Source organism: Aspergillus vadensis (assembly GCF_003184925.1).
Source record: "Aspergillus vadensis CBS 113365 unplaced genomic scaffold BO88scaffold_1, whole genome shotgun sequence".
Taxonomy (NCBI): Eukaryota; Fungi; Ascomycota; class Eurotiomycetes; order Eurotiales; family Aspergillaceae; genus Aspergillus; species Aspergillus vadensis.
Window position 1 is genome coordinate 73161 of NW_020292039.1, and position 20730 is coordinate 93890.

The 20730-nt window shown below is 49.4% G+C and overlaps 7 protein-coding genes across 7 annotated transcripts; 4 read left to right on the plus strand and 3 right to left on the minus strand.

The window, feature by feature from the left end:
* Positions 1-174: 174 nt before the first annotated feature.
* Positions 175-1716, plus strand: BO88DRAFT_447902 (putative UV excision repair protein (RadW); the record flags this gene model as incomplete). Its single annotated transcript, XM_025710402.1, has 7 exons — positions 175-192; positions 263-310; positions 383-455; positions 562-641; positions 706-1032; positions 1094-1537; positions 1597-1716. The coding sequence occupies 7 exons, from the start codon at positions 175-177 to the stop codon at positions 1714-1716; spliced, it is 1110 nt and encodes a 369-aa protein (XP_025567853.1).
* A 1461-nt stretch (positions 1717-3177) lies between these two features.
* On the minus strand, positions 3178-5116 carry smp3 (glycosylphosphatidylinositol-alpha 1,2 mannosyltransferase smp3; the record flags this gene model as incomplete). Its single annotated transcript, XM_025707959.1, has 4 exons — positions 3178-4171; positions 4230-4357; positions 4417-4910; positions 5008-5116. 4 exons carry the CDS (start codon positions 5114-5116, stop codon positions 3178-3180), a joined length of 1725 nt encoding a protein of 574 aa, XP_025567854.1.
* Positions 5117-6421: 1305 nt separating this feature from the next.
* skpA (SCF ubiquitin ligase subunit skpA) lies at positions 6422-7802 on the plus strand. Its single transcript, XM_025705387.1, has 6 exons — positions 6422-6556; positions 6675-6791; positions 6882-6967; positions 7030-7197; positions 7260-7429; positions 7503-7802. The coding sequence occupies exons 2-6, from the start codon at positions 6716-6718 to the stop codon at positions 7507-7509; spliced, it is 507 nt and encodes a 168-aa protein (XP_025567855.1). The 5' UTR covers positions 6422-6556; positions 6675-6715; the 3' UTR covers positions 7510-7802.
* Positions 7803-8601: 799 nt separating this feature from the next.
* Positions 8602-9074, minus strand: BO88DRAFT_399749 (60S ribosomal protein eL39; the record flags this gene model as incomplete). Its single annotated transcript, XM_025705388.1, has 2 exons — positions 8602-8652; positions 8974-9074. Coding segments are annotated over 2 exons (150 nt in total), but the record flags the coding sequence as incomplete, so codon positions are not given.
* A 3886-nt stretch (positions 9075-12960) lies between these two features.
* On the plus strand, positions 12961-17141 carry mdr1 (ABC multidrug transporter Mdr1; the record flags this gene model as incomplete). The annotated part of the gene is made up of 3 exons (XM_025710403.1): positions 12961-13356; positions 13419-16729; positions 16784-17141. 3 exons carry the CDS (start codon positions 12961-12963, stop codon positions 17139-17141), a joined length of 4065 nt encoding a protein of 1354 aa, XP_025567857.1.
* Positions 17142-17563: 422 nt separating this feature from the next.
* Positions 17564-18180, minus strand: BO88DRAFT_399751 (SWI5/SAE3 family protein). The gene is made up of 3 exons (XM_025705389.1): positions 18068-18180; positions 17929-18014; positions 17564-17838 (listed from the first exon to the last, which is right to left on the minus strand). Exons 1-3 carry the CDS (start codon positions 18149-18151, stop codon positions 17679-17681), a joined length of 330 nt encoding a protein of 109 aa, XP_025567858.1. The 5' UTR covers positions 18152-18180; the 3' UTR covers positions 17564-17678.
* A 515-nt stretch (positions 18181-18695) lies between these two features.
* BO88DRAFT_483177 (Ytp1 family protein) lies at positions 18696-20597 on the plus strand (the record flags this gene model as incomplete). Its single annotated transcript, XM_025712203.1, has 5 exons — positions 18696-18917; positions 18999-19076; positions 19184-20026; positions 20082-20211; positions 20269-20597. Exons 1-5 carry the CDS (start codon positions 18792-18794, stop codon positions 20595-20597), a joined length of 1506 nt encoding a protein of 501 aa, XP_025567859.1. The 5' UTR covers positions 18696-18791.
* Positions 20598-20730: the final 133 nt, after the last annotated feature.

Consider the following 20730-nt stretch of genomic DNA (forward strand, 5'->3'; position numbering starts at 1 on the left):
GCTCTTCCGGTTTATTCCCAGACCGTTGATTGTTTCCCCCCTCTTTCCCTCCCCCTCATCAAACTACATCAACAGGTGCTTCTAGCTCCCCCGTGTATCCTTTCTTCTACATCTCCGTGCTCCCCCCAGAACACCACCCCACCGAGCCATCTCTCTTCCATCCGGTGGCGCAAGATGAAGCTCACGTTCAAGGTACGCGTGATTTCTACCCCACCCCCTCTGCTTGTCCTCGAGTCTGACATGTTCGTTCTCCCTCCTCTAGGACCTGAAACAACAAAAGTTTGTAATCGATGCAGAGCCCTCTGAGACGGTAGGCGGTTCCCTTCTCTCAGCGTCGTGACTTTGCCGGCGTCAGTGCGGGGCTAAATGAATTATCCGACAGGTCGGGCAAGTGAAGGAAAAGATCTCCAAGGAGAAGGGATGGGAGGTTCCTCAGCTTAAGCTCATCTACTCCGGTAAGTTAAGCATCTCTTGCATCTTACAGTTGCTGCAGTACTCTCGATAGCCTCTGCCACTATGTTAGGCCGTAATTTCAGCGCTGACCGTTCTTCCCTCCAACAGGAAAGATCCTTCAAGATGACAAGACGATCGAGTCATACAACATCGAGGAGAAGGGGTTCATAGTGTGCATGGTCTCTAAGGTACGTAGACCTCAGGCTAAGGATACATGCCTTTTGGATGAAGGACTAATTTCTCGTGGTGTAGCCCAAGGCTACTTCCTCCGGCACCTCGTCACAAGCGCCCTCCACCCCATCCAGAGCAGTCACCTCTACTCCTGCTGCGCCTCCCGCCCCAGCCCCATCTGCCGCTTCCACTACACCGGCTGTTCCTTCGACTCCCTCTCCGGCCGCCGCGGGGGCCTCCCAGGCACAGGGCTCCGCATTCAATGACCCCTCCGCATTGCTGAGTGGCACTCAGAGCGAAGCTGTCGTGGCTCAGATGGAGGCAATGGGTTTCGCTCGGAGTGATGTTAACCGTGCAATGAGGGCTGCTTTCTTCAACCCCGACCGTGCTATTGAATACCTTTTGAATGTGAGTTCATGGCGCTGGCATCGGGCCATGGGTTGCCCGATTTTGCGCTGACTTTAAGCAGGGTATCCCCGACAACATTCAACAGGAACAGCAACAGCAAGCCGCTGCCGCTAGCGCACCCCAGACTGCTGCTCCCGAAAGCGCTCCGTCCGCTGGTGACGACGAACCGGTCAACCTGTTCGAGGCTGCCGCTCAGGCTGGTGGCCAGGAGGGAGGAGCTCGAGGAGCTCGAGGTGCCGGTGGCGCTGAACTCCCGAGTCTCGAATTTCTTCGCAACAACCCCCACTTCCAGCAGCTTCGTCAGTTGGTCCAACAACAACCACAAATGCTCGAGCCCATCCTTCAACAAGTCGCCGCTGGAAACCCCCAGATCGCGCAGCTCATTGGTCAAAATGAGGAACAATTTCTGCAGCTCCTGAGTGAGGAACCTGATGATGACGAGGCGCTGCCCCCTGGTACGACTCAAATTCACGTCACGGAAGAGGAGAGAGATGCCATTGAACGCGTGCGTATACCATATTCCCATCATTCTTTGTGGAAACGTAGCTGACATGTTTTTGCTAGCTCTGCCGGCTTGGATTCTCTCGGGACTTGGTCATTCAAGCTTATTTCGCTTGCGACAAGAACGAAGAGCTCGCAGCTAACTATCTGTTTGAAAACCCTGATGATCCCGAGGATATGTGATTCAAGCACGGCCCGTGTATTCCCATGTGTTTGAGATGCTGCTCACTGCTTCGAATCATGTTCTCTTTTCCTAATTAACGTCGATATGTACCCACTTTTCTCTTCTTCCCCTTCGCCTCAAGATCTTATGAGAGTCGACGATTACGTAGATCAGAAAATGGCTTCAACCTCATGCCTCTGGCTTGCGAACCCCAGGCCAGGCTGGAGCGTGTCTTTTATTGTCGGATCCACCCCCGATAGTACTACTTATCCTTCACACGCTCGTCTTAACACTGGACGACAAATCAGTAAGCCAGTGTCACTGATGGACGGATGATGTTTCCATTTTCGCGATATTCTCATGTTTCTTCTCTATATTCACTTCTATTATTCTATCTCCTTCTCCAACTCTCCTCAATATGACCTTCCAGTCATGTATCTAGTTAATGGAAACGAAAACAAGGCGTTGCGCCCCCTTCCCTCCCTTCCCCTTGCCTCAGTCATTCTACCACCCCCCCAAATCTATCGAATTATATCAAGGAATCATCTATTGATTCGGAGTTGCTAAAAGTCAAGACTCCTGATTTGTTGTTTTATGCAGTGCACGCTACTAGTAGTACTTATATCTATAAGTGTAGAGAGGGGAGGAAGGTAGGAAGGAAGTAAGGGGAGTTGAGGATCCCGAACGCATGACCGACCGACATGACTGACGGATCTGCGCTTGATCGGATGACATAGGACTGGTGACTGGGTACTAGCATGCGCGATCACTATCCTGGAATGTTGTGCTAGTAGTATGTATGTGGGTTACTAATTAGGTAGTTGATCTAGGTGGTTTATAGTAGAAATATGTAGTAGGATTGATACAAGTTTATAGTTTCACTTGTAGGTAGGAGTGGTTGGATGATAGGTATCTCTATTGGACATACTACTTTCATCAAGTTTCTCGAAATTAGTATATATATTTTACAAGATGGAAAAGAATTCAGATGTGATTATGATTTTGGAGTAGCGGGGTATATTCTAGTGTCGTGACGATGTAAATTATATAATATGTGGGTATATAGGAATGGGTATAGGTTGGTGGGCACATGCACGCATTAATAGGGTACTACTAAGCGCGTAGAATCTGTACCGATGGACTAGTAGTAGAGAGATTTTCGCTGAGAGGATGAGAATGGAAGAAGGTTGGTTCATGTGGTTGGTGGGGTATATAATGGGATATAGTAGCATGGGTAGTATGTAGTATAGTCTGCTGTTGATAGGTAGGTGATAGGTAGGTAGGTAGGATGTGTGGTATGAGAAGGGGCTAATCAAGAACGGGTATGCAAATGCCAAGAAGAAGGGATAAGAAACAATAACCAAGAAATGAAGAAGAAAGATGTGAAGGTTGTCTCCGTCGAAAGCGGGATCTAAGTTGTTTCCCGCTGCCAGCTGACCGAGTGAGCTTCAACGTCATCTGATATTTTGAAGCGTAATCTGTCAAACACAACCACTTCTTCGAGCGGCCCAGACGGACAATCCGCGTCTGCCGATCACTCGGTTCAAGGTAGGGAAAATGCCATCAGTGCCAAAGTCCAGGTCATCCAAATTGAGATGCTTGCGCCAAGTCCACAGCTCGTGCAGCGTGAGACCTGAATTGTCGGGCGAGGGATGTGTATACCGGTCGAGGAAAGTAGCAGATTTAGGTGCGACCACAAAGACCGAGCGTTCGGGATCATCCAAGCGGCTGCTGTCGTCGGGGTTTGGGCATTGTGGCACCAATTTCTCGAGCTCGCTGGCCAATTCTGGTCCGGAAATACCCATCAAGTCTCGTGTTTCGATGTCCAGCTGGGTGCTGGTGTTATCTCCCAACAACCACAATGGAGGGGAATAGGTCTTCCACCAGAGTACTGTAGCCGATTTCTGGGCGTTGTCGCTGGCACCAGCCTCGAAGAAGCTATCGGAGACGATTGAGGGGATCGCAAGCTGAGTAGGGACTACGCCACCCTGATGGTACACTCCCATGAGGAACCCTAGAGCGGCATTGAAAATCACCCAAGCCGCCAAGAAAAGACGCGATTTGCGCACGCGGAGGCAACTGAGGAGGAGCGGGACGCATGGAAGCAGGAACCGGGGTTCCTGGTGTGGAAACAAGGAAAGCATAGCGGTTGCTGATATGGCAGAGACGGCGCGTATGTTCTTTAGCGAAGACTGAATTGCTTTCGACTTGCCCAAAGAAAGTATTATCGCCACATACGCTGGCCCCAGGAGTTGCGGCAGATTGACTAAAAAGTGATGATACCGAGGGTGAAGGCCATGGAGAGCTAGGTTGGACTTGTCGCTATTGTAGAGCAGATTATTGAGGGGCGTGATTATAGGTGCGTGAACAGCGTCCCAAAGCGAGGCAGAAGGGTTGTAGAATGTTGTATCGACGAGGACAGCGACGCAGAAGAAGAATAAACCGAACCCAGCAAATGAAAGCAAGGAGAAAGGCCTAAAAGATGTTAGGCTTGGTGGAAAGAGGGGGGTCCACAAGGCTGCGCAATACGTACTTGCGCCAGAAATGAGGCAGTAACCGCAGTCCTGGAACGAGGAGGAAGGCCGGAAAAGTGATGCGGTTGAAGACACCCACGACAGCGATGAGAGATAGCACGGCGCATGCGAAGATGGACGAGCGTCGCTATAAGCAGTGATTAGCCAGGAGCTAGCATTATCTGGATTCCGCACTAATAAACCTACCTTGTTATCAACAATGCGCTGAATCAAGACTAAGCCCCAGGCGACCAACAGGGTCTCGATGGAGTTGGAGAAGGTGTGCGTCTGATATGTCCAGGTGACATACGAGGATGCGACTAGGACCACCGTCGCGCGGCGATGGCGCGGTAGGGGAACCAGCTCATAGACGGCCCAATCCTCGAGCACAAAGCTCAGGAGAAACATGACCCCTCGCAACACATAGTAAACCAGCTCTGGCGGAGGGTTTAGTGTCCCGCTTTCTGTATAGAACCCCTTCAGCAAGTTCATCGGTACGTCGTAGGTCGGCCATAGTGGGAAGACGCTGCGTATCGGCTTATCGGAGGTGAACTCCCAGGGTAAGCGGGATGGATAGGAGAAAATGCGACCTAGGAAACCATTTGTGAGCAATGCGCATTCAGTTCCCAAGTAGATTTGGGGATTTGCGGTGGAGAGGACAAGGCTGCTTCGATGCGCGGGATGCGTCGGAAGAGCGCCATCTCCAGTCACAAGCGGTCGCACCGCCCGGGAAAAAATAAGATCAAGATCGCAAGGGAGATAGAGAATAATTTGTGCGACTCAGTGGAATTGACTCACCTGCGAAGACTTCAGGGCCTTGGAAATTCTCATCCGGGTGTACATAACTTGGAGACAGTGCAAAGTACACCCGGATCACCAGCAGCAGCAGGTACGTTCGTCTCCACATGGCTTGGGATTGGGGGGTGATTGATTGAAGCGCGGAGAATCTCAAGGCGACAAGGGACCAGTCTGATTTTGGGGGATACTGTACATGCCGGTTGCCTAGTACTAGTAGCCGTTCTGCATCCGAGAATATATATGGAGATGAACGTGGAAAGAGAAATCAAGGAATGACTTGTTGGGACATGAAGGGCGGGCTATCCAGAAGTAGGAAAAGGGAAAAACAATAGACGCAAAAGCAACTATAGAGCGATAGAGGGAGAGGGGAAGAGGGAAAAAAGAAATAAAAAGAGAAAAGAAAAGAAAAGAAGGTCAAAACGTAAGATTCCAGGAGAAACAAAGCGTACTGGAGATAAATGTTATCCCCGAGAAGTTGAAGCGTTAGACTCCGAGTGGATGGGAAAAGGATGGTTGTTGTGTTCGTGGGGGTGATATCACTTCTTTCTACCAGGAACTATTGGCCTTTGGGGTGAAATTACTCCGTTGATAGTTCAAGTCCTGGCTTGTGCTGGTGGGTCAGACAGCCCATCGAGGATCCTCAGGAACGGATCTATCGGCAATTTTGACATCCAAGCATTGAGGCAGATGGGAATTCTCCAACTTGGCAACAACTGGAGACCTCCCCTTCCACTTCTGCATCCGTGCACTCCCAGAGTTAGTGCGACCGATCGATGGAATGTTGAATGCTGGTGGTGTATGTGTTGTTGATGCAGCGGTCGGGATTTCCTCCATTGGGAAACACTTGATTCTAGATGATTTCCAGAGGATGAACGGTGTTCAATCAGCTTCTGCGAGACATCTAGGGAATCCCCTTGCTATCATCTAGACTGATCAAAGAAACTACCGGTTGCTTGTTGGACTTTGGTGGAAGGTACTATACAGATGATGTATAGTTAGTTGATAGTCTTTGGTCAACTTCATTCACATCAATGAACACAATAGATCATTTACGCAACAATGGGCATAAGCTTTAGGCAAGGTAAATAAAAATTAGAATAATAGGTAATATCCTTGATATTACAAAGTACTGTGTAATAGTAGTTATTCACTCTGCTGATTCATTTCATTTGCTTGTCTTGTGAGTAAGTAAGTAAAGGAAATCGGAAGAAGAAAGAAAGACCGTCTATTCAGGCAGCACCAGGCCACAACCGCCCGGGTGGAGTCAGCAGCAGCGAATGACGGAGGAGACTGCCGGACCCTCGTCAGCCTCAACGCCGGGCCATTCATCGCTCTTCGCTTTCATCGGTCTCGGAACTCTCCCAAGCAACCTCCTTCCCTTTCAACCCCCAGATTTGAACCTTTGTATCTCTTTCTCATCCACCTCACTTTCCCACCGCTGGTTGGGATATTTATATTCCTCTATATCTCTGCTTGTTCACCCATCACCCATCACCAACCAACTCACTTCAACTCATTCACATTCCGCTGTCACGGCTAGATTTGCAAAGTAAGCAAACGTCTTCCCCCACCCAGGTACCCCTCATATCTACAACGTCGTCGCTGGTCTTTGAACCAACAACAACACAACTCACTCCAGTGCTGAGAGCTGACATCTTCACCCAAAGAACTTGAATCTTTTAGACACTTCCTAATACACCTCAACAAAATGGCTGACACACCTGCTCCTTACTCCGGTCCCATGTTGACCTTCATCAGTGGCGACGGCGTGCACATTGAGTGTGGTAAGTGCACGTGGTTGTTCGAGCCCGGCAGACGCGCTCGCTGTCTGTGTTACGATTAGAGCAGATACGCTAACACCTGTGAAAATACAGAACGTGATGTTGCCGAGCGCTCCCTCCTCATCAAGAACATGCTGGAAGATCTGGGTGACGCCAACGAGGAGATTCCGATCCCTAATGTGAGTTATCCGTGAAATAAAAGGACCATTGGTGGCCATAGCTAACCACAACCGGAACACAGGTCAACGAAGCTGTTCTGAAGAAGGTCATCGAATGGTGCAGACACCACAAGAACGACCCCCCCAGCACCGGCGAGGAGGATGACTCCCGCCGCAAGACCACCGACATCGACGAGTGGGATCAGAAATTTACCCAGGTTGACCAGGAGATGTTGTTTGAGATCATTCTGGTACGTGTGACGAACTACTCTCTAGGAAAGCCCACCTACTAACTTGGCGCTTAACTCGACAGGCCGCAAACTACCTCGACATTAAGGGTCTTCTGGATGTCGGATGCAAGACTGTCGCAAACATGATCAAGGGCAAGTCTCCGGAAGAGATCCGCAAGACCTTCAACATCCAGAACGACTTCACCCCCGAGGAGGAGGATCAGATCCGCCGTGAGAACGAGTGGGCCGAGGAGTAAGTCTTTTACAGAAACCCAACACCCGCTATCTTACCATCTGAGTGTATGCTAACATTATACTCGCCATAGCCGCTAAATCTGCGTTAATTCATGACATCAGTATGCTGACTCCGACGGCTTGTTGATTGCAAGCAAGCCGAGGAAGATGAGCTGTCATGATGTTTTAATTCGGGTCTCGTTTGGGTCTCAGGTTGCAGTTCATGGAGTTACTAGTCTTTTACTTTTTCACTCAATTTCTCTAACATCAGCGGTTTGCTCTCTCATTATCTCTTTTCCCTTTGGTCCTTGCCATTCGTTCGTTATGAGCAGGGGATAGATGTAGCTCTAAAGTAGTAACAAGGTTAACTAATGCTGTTAACGCCATTGCGCATATCATTGCTGTAAAGTTACCCTGTTCCAAGTGCAAAGGTAGAGAAAACTGTAATCTTCTCCTGCTAGTAATAGCTTGCATAGTAGTACTAGTCGTTAATATCCAGTAGGCAAGACGGGTTGCTACTACTGTAGTGTCTATAGAAATACAGCCTACAATGGGAGGATCTAGACCCCGAATCCACGCAACGCGGAAAGACTACAGCGACACAAACCATATCATCATATACAGACATAGGAAAAAGATCTTCGTTCAAACTGCTCATTAACCCATCATGATGAATTTTCGATTTTTTGTCGTTCCTTTCAGCTCGTGTACACACATCTTGCAGAAGCACCACTGCACCACCACAGACCAGGTTGAGAAACCCCTCCATCAAAATAGAAGAAGAAGAAAAACCAAACAGAAAAAGTAATCTCCCCCTCCTCTTCCCGCTTATGCACTCTTCCTTCCCCTCGCGCTTAAAATAACTTGTCGGGGTTTTAAAGCGGGAGAAAGAGCAAAAGGAAAACAATAGAGAGAGTATGTGAGAATCGAAACGGGCATCTCAAAAAGCGGGTTTTGATTTCAGGCAACATAATCTATAATGATGCAAGTGGATTTTTTGTTTCTTTATATTTTTTGTATCATCGCGAGCAGTAGCGGCACACAAGAGTTGTTGTTGTCATTGTTGGCAGCGGTATCACAGCAACTGAACGAAACATTTTCCCCCGGGAAAGTAGCAGCAGGTGGACAGAGACATTTCTCGGGGCGGAATCGAAAAAGTCGGTTGGTGTGGAAGGTTCCTCCAAAGGACGGATTTAGACTCCGAGACGGGACTTGCGCCAGTGCCTACGCTTGGCGTTGTATCTGGGTTGGGAAAGAGATATGTTAGTATTCGGTAATTTTGATTCATAGTAGAATTGTGTGTATGGATTTAGAAAGTGGGATGTGCTGTGTCCTTTGATGTTGTTCCCAGCGGTCGACTAGTTGATTGAGGGTTTTGGTGTGTGATGGTGAATCATCTGGCGTATCTTGAATATTCCTCCTCTTGTTTGTTCGTTCGTTCATATTCGTTTCTCTCCTTCCCATGCTCTTTGTATTTTCTTCGCTGGGACTCATCGAGGACTTCGCGGGATGTGTTGTATGGGTTGCGTGCAGATTGGGAACAGGTGACGGTTTCTTATTTACCTGATGGTGTTACCGGTCCTGAGACGAATCCACTGGGGGATAGGACGGTTCTGTCTCTGAGCTTTGGCAAGCTTCTGCTTGGTGCGGAAACTCTTGTGGCTCTATGTTGAAAGAAGAGAGTAGATCGTTAGCCTGCTGTTCAACTTCATCATCCCGACCACTTTTCCCTATTCCGTGTAGCCGTTTTCATATTCTTTTTATTTCCAGCACAAAATGGAGGGTTTCACGGTCGTTCGAATGACAGGGAGGGCTGCTAACCGGCATCTTGAAGACTTGTCGCGACGGCGAGCTGAGTGTATGGACTGGCGATGATGAGGTTGTCGACCGTCTGTCAAGCCGTTCAGTAGTGGTAGTTTTTTTGTGCGGGCAGGGCTTAGCGTTTCGCTTCCGTGGGGTCATGTGATTTATGCCTAAGGCGGAAGGTACCCCATCATTTTGGTTTCTTGGTGGTTCCAGTCGGGGAGATTTGATTTGAACGGGGATAAGATGTTTGTAGTTTGCATCTGATTCAGGATTATGATAGATCTAATGTGCTATGCTGAGCTGGCAAAGTTTGCAATGTCTATAGTATCTGAGCAATACTTATCGTGGTATTGTCCCTGAGTGACTGAACCCCAAACGGGAAGTTATAAGTCACGTGCTCTATCGCCCAGTGGCTACACATATTCAGCGCTCCAGTTGAGAACATTGGTGTGGCAACCTGAAGTACAATGTTAGGTGTCTGCCATTCAAGTTGTCCCTGTGGATATCACGGCGCTTGGGAGAGCGGTAGCGCGTGTTTGCTGCTCGATAACAATGTACCACCCCCTCGTTAGTAGACATGAAAAGCCCAAAACCAGCCGTTTAAAGTCTTCAGGCTACCGGAGATGCGTTTCTACACAGTTACATCCTCTGTACGGAGTACTCGCAGAATAATACATTAATGTATTGCAGACAGGCCGCTTGGATGGCGAGACAGCGCGGGACCATGGGAGTCCATTACATTGATGAGGTGTGGAAGTTGCGTCACGAGCTCAGTTCACGAGCATGGACCATACTGTAGAAAACAAGATTTGACAACTGGGAGTATCATTGATGGATCGGATGTCATACCGATATTCTCCGGTCATTTCAAGCCACAAACTTTGTGGATGGGAGCAGCCCATGCCTTAGCGATTCGACGCATCATAGACAACGGTTAACTTGTTAATAAAAGCGTTTTGTTTTCTGCCTCACATCGGCGTCGGCCGCCCATCCTCCCGTCGACCAGTCACTTAAATGAGCTTATCAACATTATATACGAATGCTTGGGATTCGTTCGGAGAGCCCATGTTCCGGCCTAGCGTAGACGGATATCTACCGCACCTCATAGCGTGCATGGCCCTGTGTCTGAACCTGGCGGGGATTAGCAAGTCCCGAGCCGCTTCAGGGATCCAAAGGGCTCGGAATGTTCAATGTACAGTTGAGCAGTTGCTGGGGTAGCTAGGTGTCAGGGCGTTACCACAAAGTAACATCCTCTTTTCGGACCAGAACGAGCCCGTCAGGTTATTGATCAGATAGCAAACTGGAGTACATAGGTGCTCTATCACCTAGTTTGACCGATGTTGGGAATCCAACGTGATGTTCTAAATTACACTGTAGATTTAATATTCCAAACAATAAATCACAAGCGGTGAAAACAACTGATAACTCCGTACAGAGTACAGCTGCATGTCGGGGACCCAAACAGGTTAATTCTCGTAGCCAAACACGAAGCTAGACATAGTGGGAGATGAGTCAAGAAGTAGACGTGGTAGCGAAGATACTATCAGCATGTAGCAGTGGATATGTCCATGGTAACGGGCCATTCAAGGATTTCAGATGGACCAATGGAAAAAGGCACAAAGGACCAGGGCCGGTTAGTTTGTGGTATCGATATGCCTAATCTGGCATCGACTGCGATCGGTAAGAAGTATCTAGCGGGCGACGGTGCTCGGAGACCCCGACTCGCCGACTTCTATGCAGAATACAACAAAGATCCTTTCAACAACCTTTGTCTCAGGCACACACGAGCCAAACCAGTACTGCTAATTAGGCTGCCATCTCGATGACATACACGCAAACTTGCAATCCTTTCGCCCACATGGCCCTTTATTCGGTGGATCCTGAAACATCACTAAAATGGACAACATCGCAGGATGATGAAGAATACGTATCTAGTAGATAGATGCCTGCTGTTGGCGAAAGTAAACAAAGGCATCTGGTGCGGCATGTTTTGATGTAGATCACATATTCATTGGAGTCTTGGAATGTACCAGGAAAAGGTACCCGCCCCTGAATTCCTTATGTCAAGTCACAAGTGTCCATCCATTTTCATTGAGTATGGAGTAAAGTTCAAAAAATTGGGGCCTCTCAAGTCTCAGATTCCACTAGCTTAACTGTCGAAGCATGAATGGCAGCCCCAGCCTGCGTAGTTGTAGCTCAAGGTTGCTACCTACAATGCTACCAGCCTACACCATAAATCTATCTAATTCGTGCCCTAGCAGGTATAGATAGCCATACAAGGGACGGAGTAGACTACTTTGCCTTCACTTCGGTACCCAGAAAAGCCCATGCGGGTCTTCGGTAAGATTAAGGCTAGTCTTCTCCGTACTCTCAGTTCGATTTTTTTTCCAAGCGGAGTTGTGTCGGACCCCCGCCAGTTACTACTACTAGTGGTTAGACTAGAGCCCTTCAGCCATACACAGCTGGTGTCGTATTCGTAATACGATTGGTAGGGCTCTTGTCTGGTCCTTCAGCAGAGAAACTGAGGACGTTACGCGCTGTGGTTCTAGAACCAGATCCGAAGCATCATCATCATCCATTGAAGGTTCAATTCTGGAATATGACTGTTGTGACTCATAAGTAAGTTTCGCCCCTAAATAACTGAATCAATTATTATAACTCCCGTCTACGAAGGTACTTGCTATCCTGGGAGAATCGGTAGCCCATGCAATGAGGTAACAATTATTGTTGATGTTCTTGAAAATTCGAGCGAGGGTCGGTTCATAGAGTGCTGATCGTAGGTAAGATCTTCGTAGTTTATGTACGAGATAGTATGTATGAGTGGACTTATCGTTTGTTATTATTGACCTGCAGTGTAACAGAGTACTGCAAATTGTACCAATTAGACATCTGATAAGCTTCCTTCTGCAGAGACTTTGTGAGATTATTGTTGAGTATTGCAGTAGTAGTCTTTCGTGAACCGCGACAACCAAACAACGACTTACTATCATCTACCAGAAGGAGATATTAATAGGCCAGTAGATACTGTACTTAAATACCACCATCTACCGCATCTGGATAAGCTTCAGCATAAAATCTCGGGGATATCAGCAGGTGGAGGTCCGGTGACTAGTGGGGGAGATGCATAAAATGGCCCTCGGGAAGTCGGGGCTCCGACCGAGCAAATGGAACTAAAGGCGACGGCCACTAAAAAAGTAATCCACCATTCAATCAAGCAAAAGAAGATTGGAAGGCAAAGATGGGGACTTGTCGCTGACGCAGATACCTTTTTTGTCTCTAGTTAAGTTGAAAGGCCAGCTTGGGTTCCAGAATCAAGTCTGATGCCTATTCTTCTTTAATTATGATTAATATTAGAGCCTCCTCCCCTTTTTTCCCACATTTTTAAATTCCCATCTTGCCCTGGGTCCCTTTCAATCCAGTCTGGCTTGCCCTCCACCACATAAGTTGTAGTTGATCATTCCATCCCTATCTGCCACGCGTGTGGAGGAATATCTCACAACAGGGCACCAGCCATCCTATCTCTCTTCTAACACCCCTCCCCCTCCCTGCTCCCTTCCCTGCGCGTACTTCCTCTCCCTCGCGTCTGTTATTTTGGGGGAATTCGGTCAGCTCCTGCTTCAAGCAACTTCAACTTTCCCCATCAGCTGTCCCGCCTCATGGAGTAGAGCGATCTTTTGTCTTCGTCTCTCACCCTCCTCCATATATACCAGAGAGTGAGGCTTTCGTTTCGACACCTCGAACGAAATGTCTCACCCAGAGAATGAGCACGTCTCGGCGGAGACATCCCCGAACGACGTTGAATTGACAGCAATGGACCGAGCAAGACCGTCCTCAGCAGAGCAGCGCAAGTCAAGCGGCCAGTCGTCAATCACCAGTACGACAATGGTTCCTGCAGGAGAAAAGGGCCCAGCGTCTCAGCCATCTACTGGCAACCAGCTAGCCCGAGCAGATGATTCAGATGCGCTGTATGCGCATCTTCCCGAGCACGAGAAACAGATCTTGAAGATGCAGTTGGACGCGGATGATGTGAATGTCTCCTTCTTTGGTCTGTTTCGCTATGCTTCCCGAATGGACCTTGCGATTATGTTCGTGAGCGCAATCTGTGCCATTGTCGCAGGCGCTGCGCTGCCCCTTTTTACTGTGAGTGCCTATCTATGACGCCGCTCAATAACAATTGAGTTTATGGACTGACTTCAACCTAGATCCTCTTCGGTTCCTTGGCCTCGGCTTTCCGAGGCATAGCCTTGTATGAGATTTCGTACCACGACTTTTACCACCAGTTAACGAAAAATGTTCTCTATTTTGTTTATCTCGGCATTGCAGAGTTCGTCACCGTATACATCTCCACTGTCGGCTTCATCTACACTGGTGAACATGTCACCCAAAAGATTCGCGAACACTACCTTGAGTCGATCTTGAGACAAAACATGGGATACTTCGATAAGCTGGGTGCCGGTGAAGTGACTACGCGCATTACGGCCGACACGAACCTCATCCAAGATGGTGTCTCAGAAAAGGTTGGACTGACTTTGACCGCCATCGCCACGTTTGTCACGGCCTTTATTGTCGCTTATATCAAATATTGGAAGCTGGCACTGATTTGCACATCGACCATTGTGGCATTGGTTCTGCTTATGGGAGGTGGATCTCGGTTTATTGTCAAGAACAGCAAGCAGGCTCTGCAGAGCGCCGGTGCCGGTGGTACTGTAGCGGAGGAAGTTATCAGCTCCATCCGCAATGCAACTGCTTTCGGAACTCAGGACAAGCTCGCAAAGCAATACGAAACTCACTTGGCCGAGGCTGAGAAGTGGGGTATCAAGACCCAAGTGACCCTTGGTTTCATGATTGGTGGCATGTTCGGTATTATGTTCTCCAACTATGGCCTTGGCTTCTGGATGGGTTCCCGCTTCCTCACAGACGGTGAGGTCAATGTTGGCCAGGTCCTGACTGTGTTGATGGCTATCCTGATCGGTTCGTTCAGTCTGGGTAACGTCAGCCCTAACGCTCAGGCATTCACCAACGCTGTCGCCGCCGCTGTCAAGATCTACGGTACAATTGACCGCCCCTCGCCCCTGGATCCTTATTCCGAAGAAGGTGAGAAGCTTGAGCATTTCGAGGGCAATATTGAGTTCCGTGACATCAAGCACATCTACCCTTCGCGACCAGAAGTCACTGTCATGGATGGTGTTTCTCTTAGCATGCCGGCCGGAAAGACGACTGCCTTGGTGGGCCCGTCCGGCTCTGGAAAGAGTACCGTTGTCGGACTCGTTGAGCGCTTCTATTTCCCCGTTGGGGGCTCTGTTCTGTTGGACGGCCATGATATCTCGACTCTCAACCTTCGTTGGTTGCGTCAGCAAATCTCGCTGGTCAGCCAAGAACCTGTTCTCTTCGGCACTACAATCTATCACAACATCCGTTATGGTCTCATTGGAACCAAGTTCGAGCAAGAGTCCGAGGAAAAGATCCGAGAGCTGATCGAGAATGCGGCTAGAATGGCCAATGCGCATGATTTCATCACGGCACTTCCCGAAGGATATGAGACCAACGTTGGTCAGCGCGGCTTTTTGCTTTCCGGTGGACAGAAGCAGCGTATCGCCATTGCGCGTGCTATCGTGAGCGATCCCAAAATTCTTCTCCTCGATGAAGCCACGTCTGCATTGGATACAAAATCCGAGGGCGTCGTACAAGCAGCACTGGACCGAGCTGCTGAAGGTCGAACCACTATCGTGATTGCCCACCGCCTGTCTACTATCAAGACGGCGCACAACATCGTTGTCATGGTGAATGGCAAGATTGTAGAGCAAGGAAACCACAACGAGCTTGTCAGCCGTAAGGGTACCTACCACAGTCTTGTTGAGGCCCAGCGTATCAACGAGGAAAAGGACGCGGAAGCCCTGGCTGCCGACGAGGATGTGGATGAGGAAGATTTCTCCAAACAGGAAATTGCGCGCATCAAGTCTGCTAGCAGTGGGTCTGGCTCTCTCGATTATGAGGATGAGAAATCCCTCGCCGGGAATGGACTGAATCGCAGTGGAACGCACAAGTCCATCTCCAGCGCCATTCTTTCTAAGCGGGAGCCCGAGGTGGCTCGGAAGTACTCCCTTTGGACCTTGGTCAAATTTATCGCCTCTTTCAATCGCCCTGAGCTCAAGTATATGCTGATTGGCTTGGTCTTCGCCGTCCTTTCCGGTGGTGGCCAGCCGACTCAGGCTGTGCTCTACGCCAAAGCTATCAGTACACTTTCGTTGCCTACTAGCGAGGCCGCCAAAATCCGTCACGATGGGGCTTTTTGGGCTCTGATGTTCTTTGTTGTCGGAATTGCTCAGTTTATCAATCTTTCCATCAATGGTGCCGCATTTGCCGTCTGCTCAGAGCGACTGATTCGCCGCGCCCGTAGCATGGCCTTCAGGTCAATTCTTCGCCAGGATATCACCTTCTTTGACCGAGAGGAAAACAGCACTGGTGCGCTCACATCATTCCTTTCGACGGAGACTAAGCATCTTTCTGGAGTCAGTGGTGCGACCTTGGGAACTATTCTCATGACCAGCACTACTCTCGGCGCAGCTATGATCATTTCTCTATCTATCGGGTGGAAACTGGCTCTGGTTTGTATCTCTGTGGTCCCTGTCCTTCTGGGTTGTGGTTTCTACCGTTTCTACATGCTTGCCAGATTCCAACAACGATCCAAGACTGCCTATGAGGGTTCTGCAAGCTATGCTTGCGAAGCGACATCTGCTATTCGCACTGTCGCCTCCCTCACTCGGGAGCAGGATGTCTGGGCAATGTACCATTCTCAGCTGGAGGACCAGGGCCGGAAGAGTTTAATATCCGTGCTGAAGTCTTCTATCCTCTATGCATGCTCGCAGGCTCTTGTTTTCTTCTGTGTTGCACTCGGCTTCTGGTACGGAGGTACCCTCCTGGGCCATCACGAATACTCAGTCTTTCGCTTTTTCGTCTGCTTCTCCGAAATTCTGTTTGGCGCCCAGTCCGCTGGTACTGTCTTCTCCTTCTCTCCCGACATGGGCAAGGCGAAGAACGCTGCAGCTGAGTTCCGGAGACTGTTTGACCGGAAGCCAGAGATTGACACATGGTCCGAAGAGGGCGAGCAGCTCGAATCTGTGGAAGGAGAGATTGAGTTCAAGAATGTGCACTTCCGGTACCCTACCCGGGCCGAGCAGCCTGTCCTGCGAGGCCTGAACCTGACCGTCAAGCCTGGGCAATACATTGCCCTCGTCGGGCCTAGTGGATGTGGCAAGAGTACGACAATTGCGCTCCTTGAGCGCTTCTACGATGCCATCGCTGGAAAGGTTCTTATTGATGGAAAGGATATCACTCAAATCAATGTGAACTCATACCGCAGTTTCTTGTCGCTCGTCAGCCAGGAACCCACCCTGTACCAAGGCACCATCAAGGAGAACATTTTGTTGGGAGTCCGTGGAGAAGATGTGACGGAGGAGCAACTGGTGAAGGCTTGCAAGGATGCCAACATTTATGACTTTATCATGTCCCTGCCGTAAGTTCACCCCTTTACTATCCGGAAAGGATTTGGCACTAACAACCTTTTCAGTGAGGGTTTCAACACCGTTGTTGGTAGCAAAGGAGGCATGCTGTCCGGAGGTCAGAAGCAGCGTGTGGCGATCGCACGTGCCTTGATCCGGGATCCCCGAGTACTTCTTCTGGATGAGGCCACCTCTGCCCTCGATTCCGAGTCCGAGAAGGTTGTCCAAGCTGCATTGGATGCTGCGGCTAAGGGCCGAACCACGATCGCCGTCGCACATCGTCTGAGTACGATTCAGAAGGCCGATATCATCTATGTTTTCGACCAGGGGAAGATTGTTGAAAGCGGAACTCACCAAGAGTTGATCCGGATAAAAGGCCGTTATTACGAGCTGGTTAATTTGCAGAGCCTGGACGGTGGCCACTAATATTTTGCATCCTGTTTAGATCTCTACTGTCTGTTTGCTTTGCTTATACCCCCCTTATACTTGCGATTATCTCTCATCTCTATTTATCCTGTAATGTGTTATGATCTCTTCTCAAAAGCCATGTCTGGTGTTGGCTCTGGTGGTCACTCAGTTTCTTTTTCTTCGTTACTTCTTAAGCTGCATTCATCGGCTTGGAGTGGGCGGGCATTCTGCTTGCTTAGAATGGAAAATCTCACGACTGTACTTTAGATTTGAGGGCAACTCTCATTTCTGTCATCAGCTGGAGTATATAAAAGTAGTAGCATTGCATGACAGCTTCAAGTTATTTTGATAACATATTCAGATGGCTTCTGATTCTACTGATGTAGCGGTCTGTATTGATAAGGAGGATAACCCCTCGCCATTCATAAACGCCCAAACCGTAAACCCATGATCAAACCTGTTTACCCGTTCCTGAACTCCGCAAGAAGCGACAACTAGTACCCTGGACGCCTGCATCAATCGCTAACCCCCATCAAGAAACTCCATAAATGAAAATCAGTCCCGATCATCCAACCCATACTCCCTCTGCACATCCACCTGTCGTACACCACGAGCATCTGCAATCAAACCCATCAATCCCTGGGCGATGTCTTTGATTTCATTGTACTCATGGAGAAGACGAATGTGTCGTTTGACCGTCGTGGATGGGTCATTTCTAGACTTGGTGTCAATAAATGAGAATACCATGTATGTGAGTGGTTTCAATAGACTGGTTATGAATTTACGGATGTGCTTGGTTTCATACTTCAATTTGGCCTTGGTCTGTTCTATTTGCGATTCTGTTTCTGTGATTTGGGATTGTAGACTGACGATGGATGCGCGGAGAGTGGACTGTTTACTTTTCATTAGATGTGGCTGCTTATTAGTAGAGGGTATATAGTTACCAGCTTCTTGTCTCTTTGGTTCTGGGTCTGGTCGTCACTGGCTGGGGTAGTGGTGGAGGATGTGGCTTGCTGGGGTGGTGGCATGATGGTCTTCTCCATAAGTTGAAACCGGGCTGTTATGTCAGAGGGAATAGCCAATGTAACAGAATAGCCTTGGCAATGATCCAGAGGACTAGCTGCCTTGACTGCCTGGTGTGTGGGGAGAGAATAGCGTACTTCTTGTAGATATAAGTAGAGTGAGTACGTAGGCCTGGATGGGGCCCGTCTCTTCTATGCCGTCCGATCTGCAGTTTCACAGATAATTCGAATCCACTGTCAAGCGATGATGAAAATCTTTCACCACGGGGTTGATTCGTTCTTGTTGGTTATTCTAGAAGGATAGATTAGCAATGGCGATGAGCTGAATGGTTTACTATCACTAACGAATTACTTAGTAGTGCTTTTATTGTAGTAGGTAAGTAAGTAGAGTAGTATACTAAGTACTGACTGCCTGCTACAGTAATTGTGGCCATACAACGCTGGGCGACCAATCCGCTTCGCCCGATTTCGCGGCTCCCTTAATAACGAAGGCCGAATAGGGAACCGAACTCCCGCCTCCGCCTCCATCAATAATCCTCAATCCTCAATCGTCTGACTCTCTCTCTCTCTCTCTCTCTCCCTCTCTCCTCCTCCCTCCCCTCTTCTTCTTCACTCTTTCTCTCCTCGCAAAAGGGTGAAGTTGATCATGGCGATTTTGAGTCGATTCGGGCCCCAAGGGTTGCTAGCAGTCCTACTGCTTGCTTCCCCGGCTCTGGCCCATGGGGGCCACGAAAGTGTCCCCGAGGGTGCCGCCATCTCCGAGGATCCGATTGTATGTTGTCGCGCCCACGTCTGACCTGTCTGCGATGGCAGGATCGCAGCCGTCTCAACAATATACTGATTAGTCGCCTAGGACACAACACTATGGATACATATGATTCTTATGGGGTTCGCCTTTGGCATTATTTTCCCCTTGGGCATGGTTCTTGGGGTAAGCTGGCCCTGTTACATCCTATCTCCGGTCTTGCGCGGTCGGGGATATCTGAATGCATGATTACATGAGATCCGTATCTGACATTTCCGCTTTAACGATCACAGATTGTACGCTCGCGCTGGCACGTTCCTCTCCAGATTGTCGGAACGATCATCGCTGTGCTCGCATACTTCCTCGGACATGCTCACAAAGGCCGCCAGTTCTCGAAGAACGTCCACGCGTCCTTTGCGAACACACTGATGCTCATGATGGTGGTGCAGATCGTTCTCGGCGTCTATCTCAAGCTGCACCTTTCCAAGGGAATTCATGGCCGGATTCGCCGGGTTATTGTGATTGCGCATGGAGTGGTCGGAAAGGCGATGCCTGTGGCGAGCTGGGTCCAGATGCTCTTCGGAGGAATCACCGCCTTGGGATTCTGTCGGGATGATCACTTGGGACAGTGTCTGGCCCATTTCATCATGGGCAGCGCTTTCATCGCCTATGGTATCCTGCTGACCATCCTTCTCCTCGTTGGCCAATACTGGCTGCGCCGCACTGGCCGCAGCCAGGAGTTCTTCGACTCGTTGATTATCGCCGCGTGGGGATGTGTCAACACCTTCACGGAACACCGCTGGGGAGGTCCCTGGGTTCACAATGATTTGCAGCACACCACTATGGGTGTTGTCTGGTGGTGCGCCGGTCTGCTGGGCATCTGGATGAGCCGGAAGCGCAACGGCCGGCCCAAGCGGAACTTGATCCCAGCCATTGTTATTCTCCTCACTGGTTATGCTATGTCTGCCCACCCGCAGACTCTGATGATCAGCACCATGATCCACAGTATCTTTGGCTACACCTTGATGGCGGCCGGTTTCACCAGAATCGTCGAGATCTCCTTCGTGCTTCGCGACAAGGGCAGTGTCAGCCCAGACGGATCTGACCCTAACAGCTTCCAATATCTCACGCCTTTCGTAAGTCTTTCACGGTCCTCCGGCTGAAGAGTACTGTCGTTCTAACATATCGCAGCTTCTATATGCCTCAGGTTTCCTCTTCATGGGCGCCACCGAGGAGCAGATGCAACTTCTGAACGATGCAGGAATCACCCACGTCTCCTATGTTCTCATCCTCTACAGCATCGCCTTTATCCTCTTCCTCTGTAAGACCACTTCCTTCCCCTCAAACCAATGAACGACACTAACCCCACTCAACACAGTCGTCAACGTACTCCTCCACATCTACGCCGTCCACGCATGGCCCGAATCCGCACAAGCGCCTTCGCACTCGCGCTCCTCCAGCGCCGCAGATGCCGGCGAGGGCTCCTCCCGCTACAGACCCACCGCTAACGGCCGCCTCATGAACGGCCATGCCCGCTCCCCCTCGGAAGCACAGCATCTGCGCGACGCCGAGGAATTCGAACTCCAAGGCCTTATCTCCGACGAGGAGGATGACGCCAAGGACACCCACGCCATGGGCCCAAGGAAGACTGAAGATGAGGAGAACTCTCCTTTGGTTGCTAATGGGACGGCAGCTACGACGCATTAATTTCATTCCTTGTAGAGGGAGTGTGCATTGGGTGTTTCTTACATTTTCTTCCTATTTCTCTTTCAAAAAGATCGTTGAGATATCGGATATATTAGTTCCTTTTTTTCCTTTTTTTCTTTTTTCTTTGGGTTCG

Excerpts from the sequence above, each read along its gene's own strand:
- skpA (XM_025705387.1), top strand. The coding sequence starts at position 6,716 with ATGGCTGACACACCTGCTCCTTACTCCGGTCCCATGTTGACCTTCATC. Across the intron at positions 6,792-6,881 it reads CGGCGTGCACATTGAGTGTG|AACGTGATGTTGCCGAGCGC; the intron begins GTAAGTGCACGT and ends GTGAAAATACAG. Across the intron at positions 6,968-7,029 it reads AGGAGATTCCGATCCCTAAT|GTCAACGAAGCTGTTCTGAA; the intron begins GTGAGTTATCCG and ends ACCGGAACACAG.
- BO88DRAFT_399751 (XM_025705389.1), bottom strand. The coding sequence starts at position 18,151 with ATGCCACCACCCCAGCAAGCCACATCCTCCACCACTACCCCAGCCAGT. Across the intron at positions 18,015-18,067 it reads ACCAAAGAGACAAGAAGCTG|TCCACTCTCCGCGCATCCAT; the intron begins GTAACTATATAC and ends AAAAGTAAACAG. Across the intron at positions 17,839-17,928 it reads CAGACCAAGGCCAAATTGAA|AAATGACCCATCCACGACGG; the intron begins GTATGAAACCAA and ends CACCAAGTCTAG.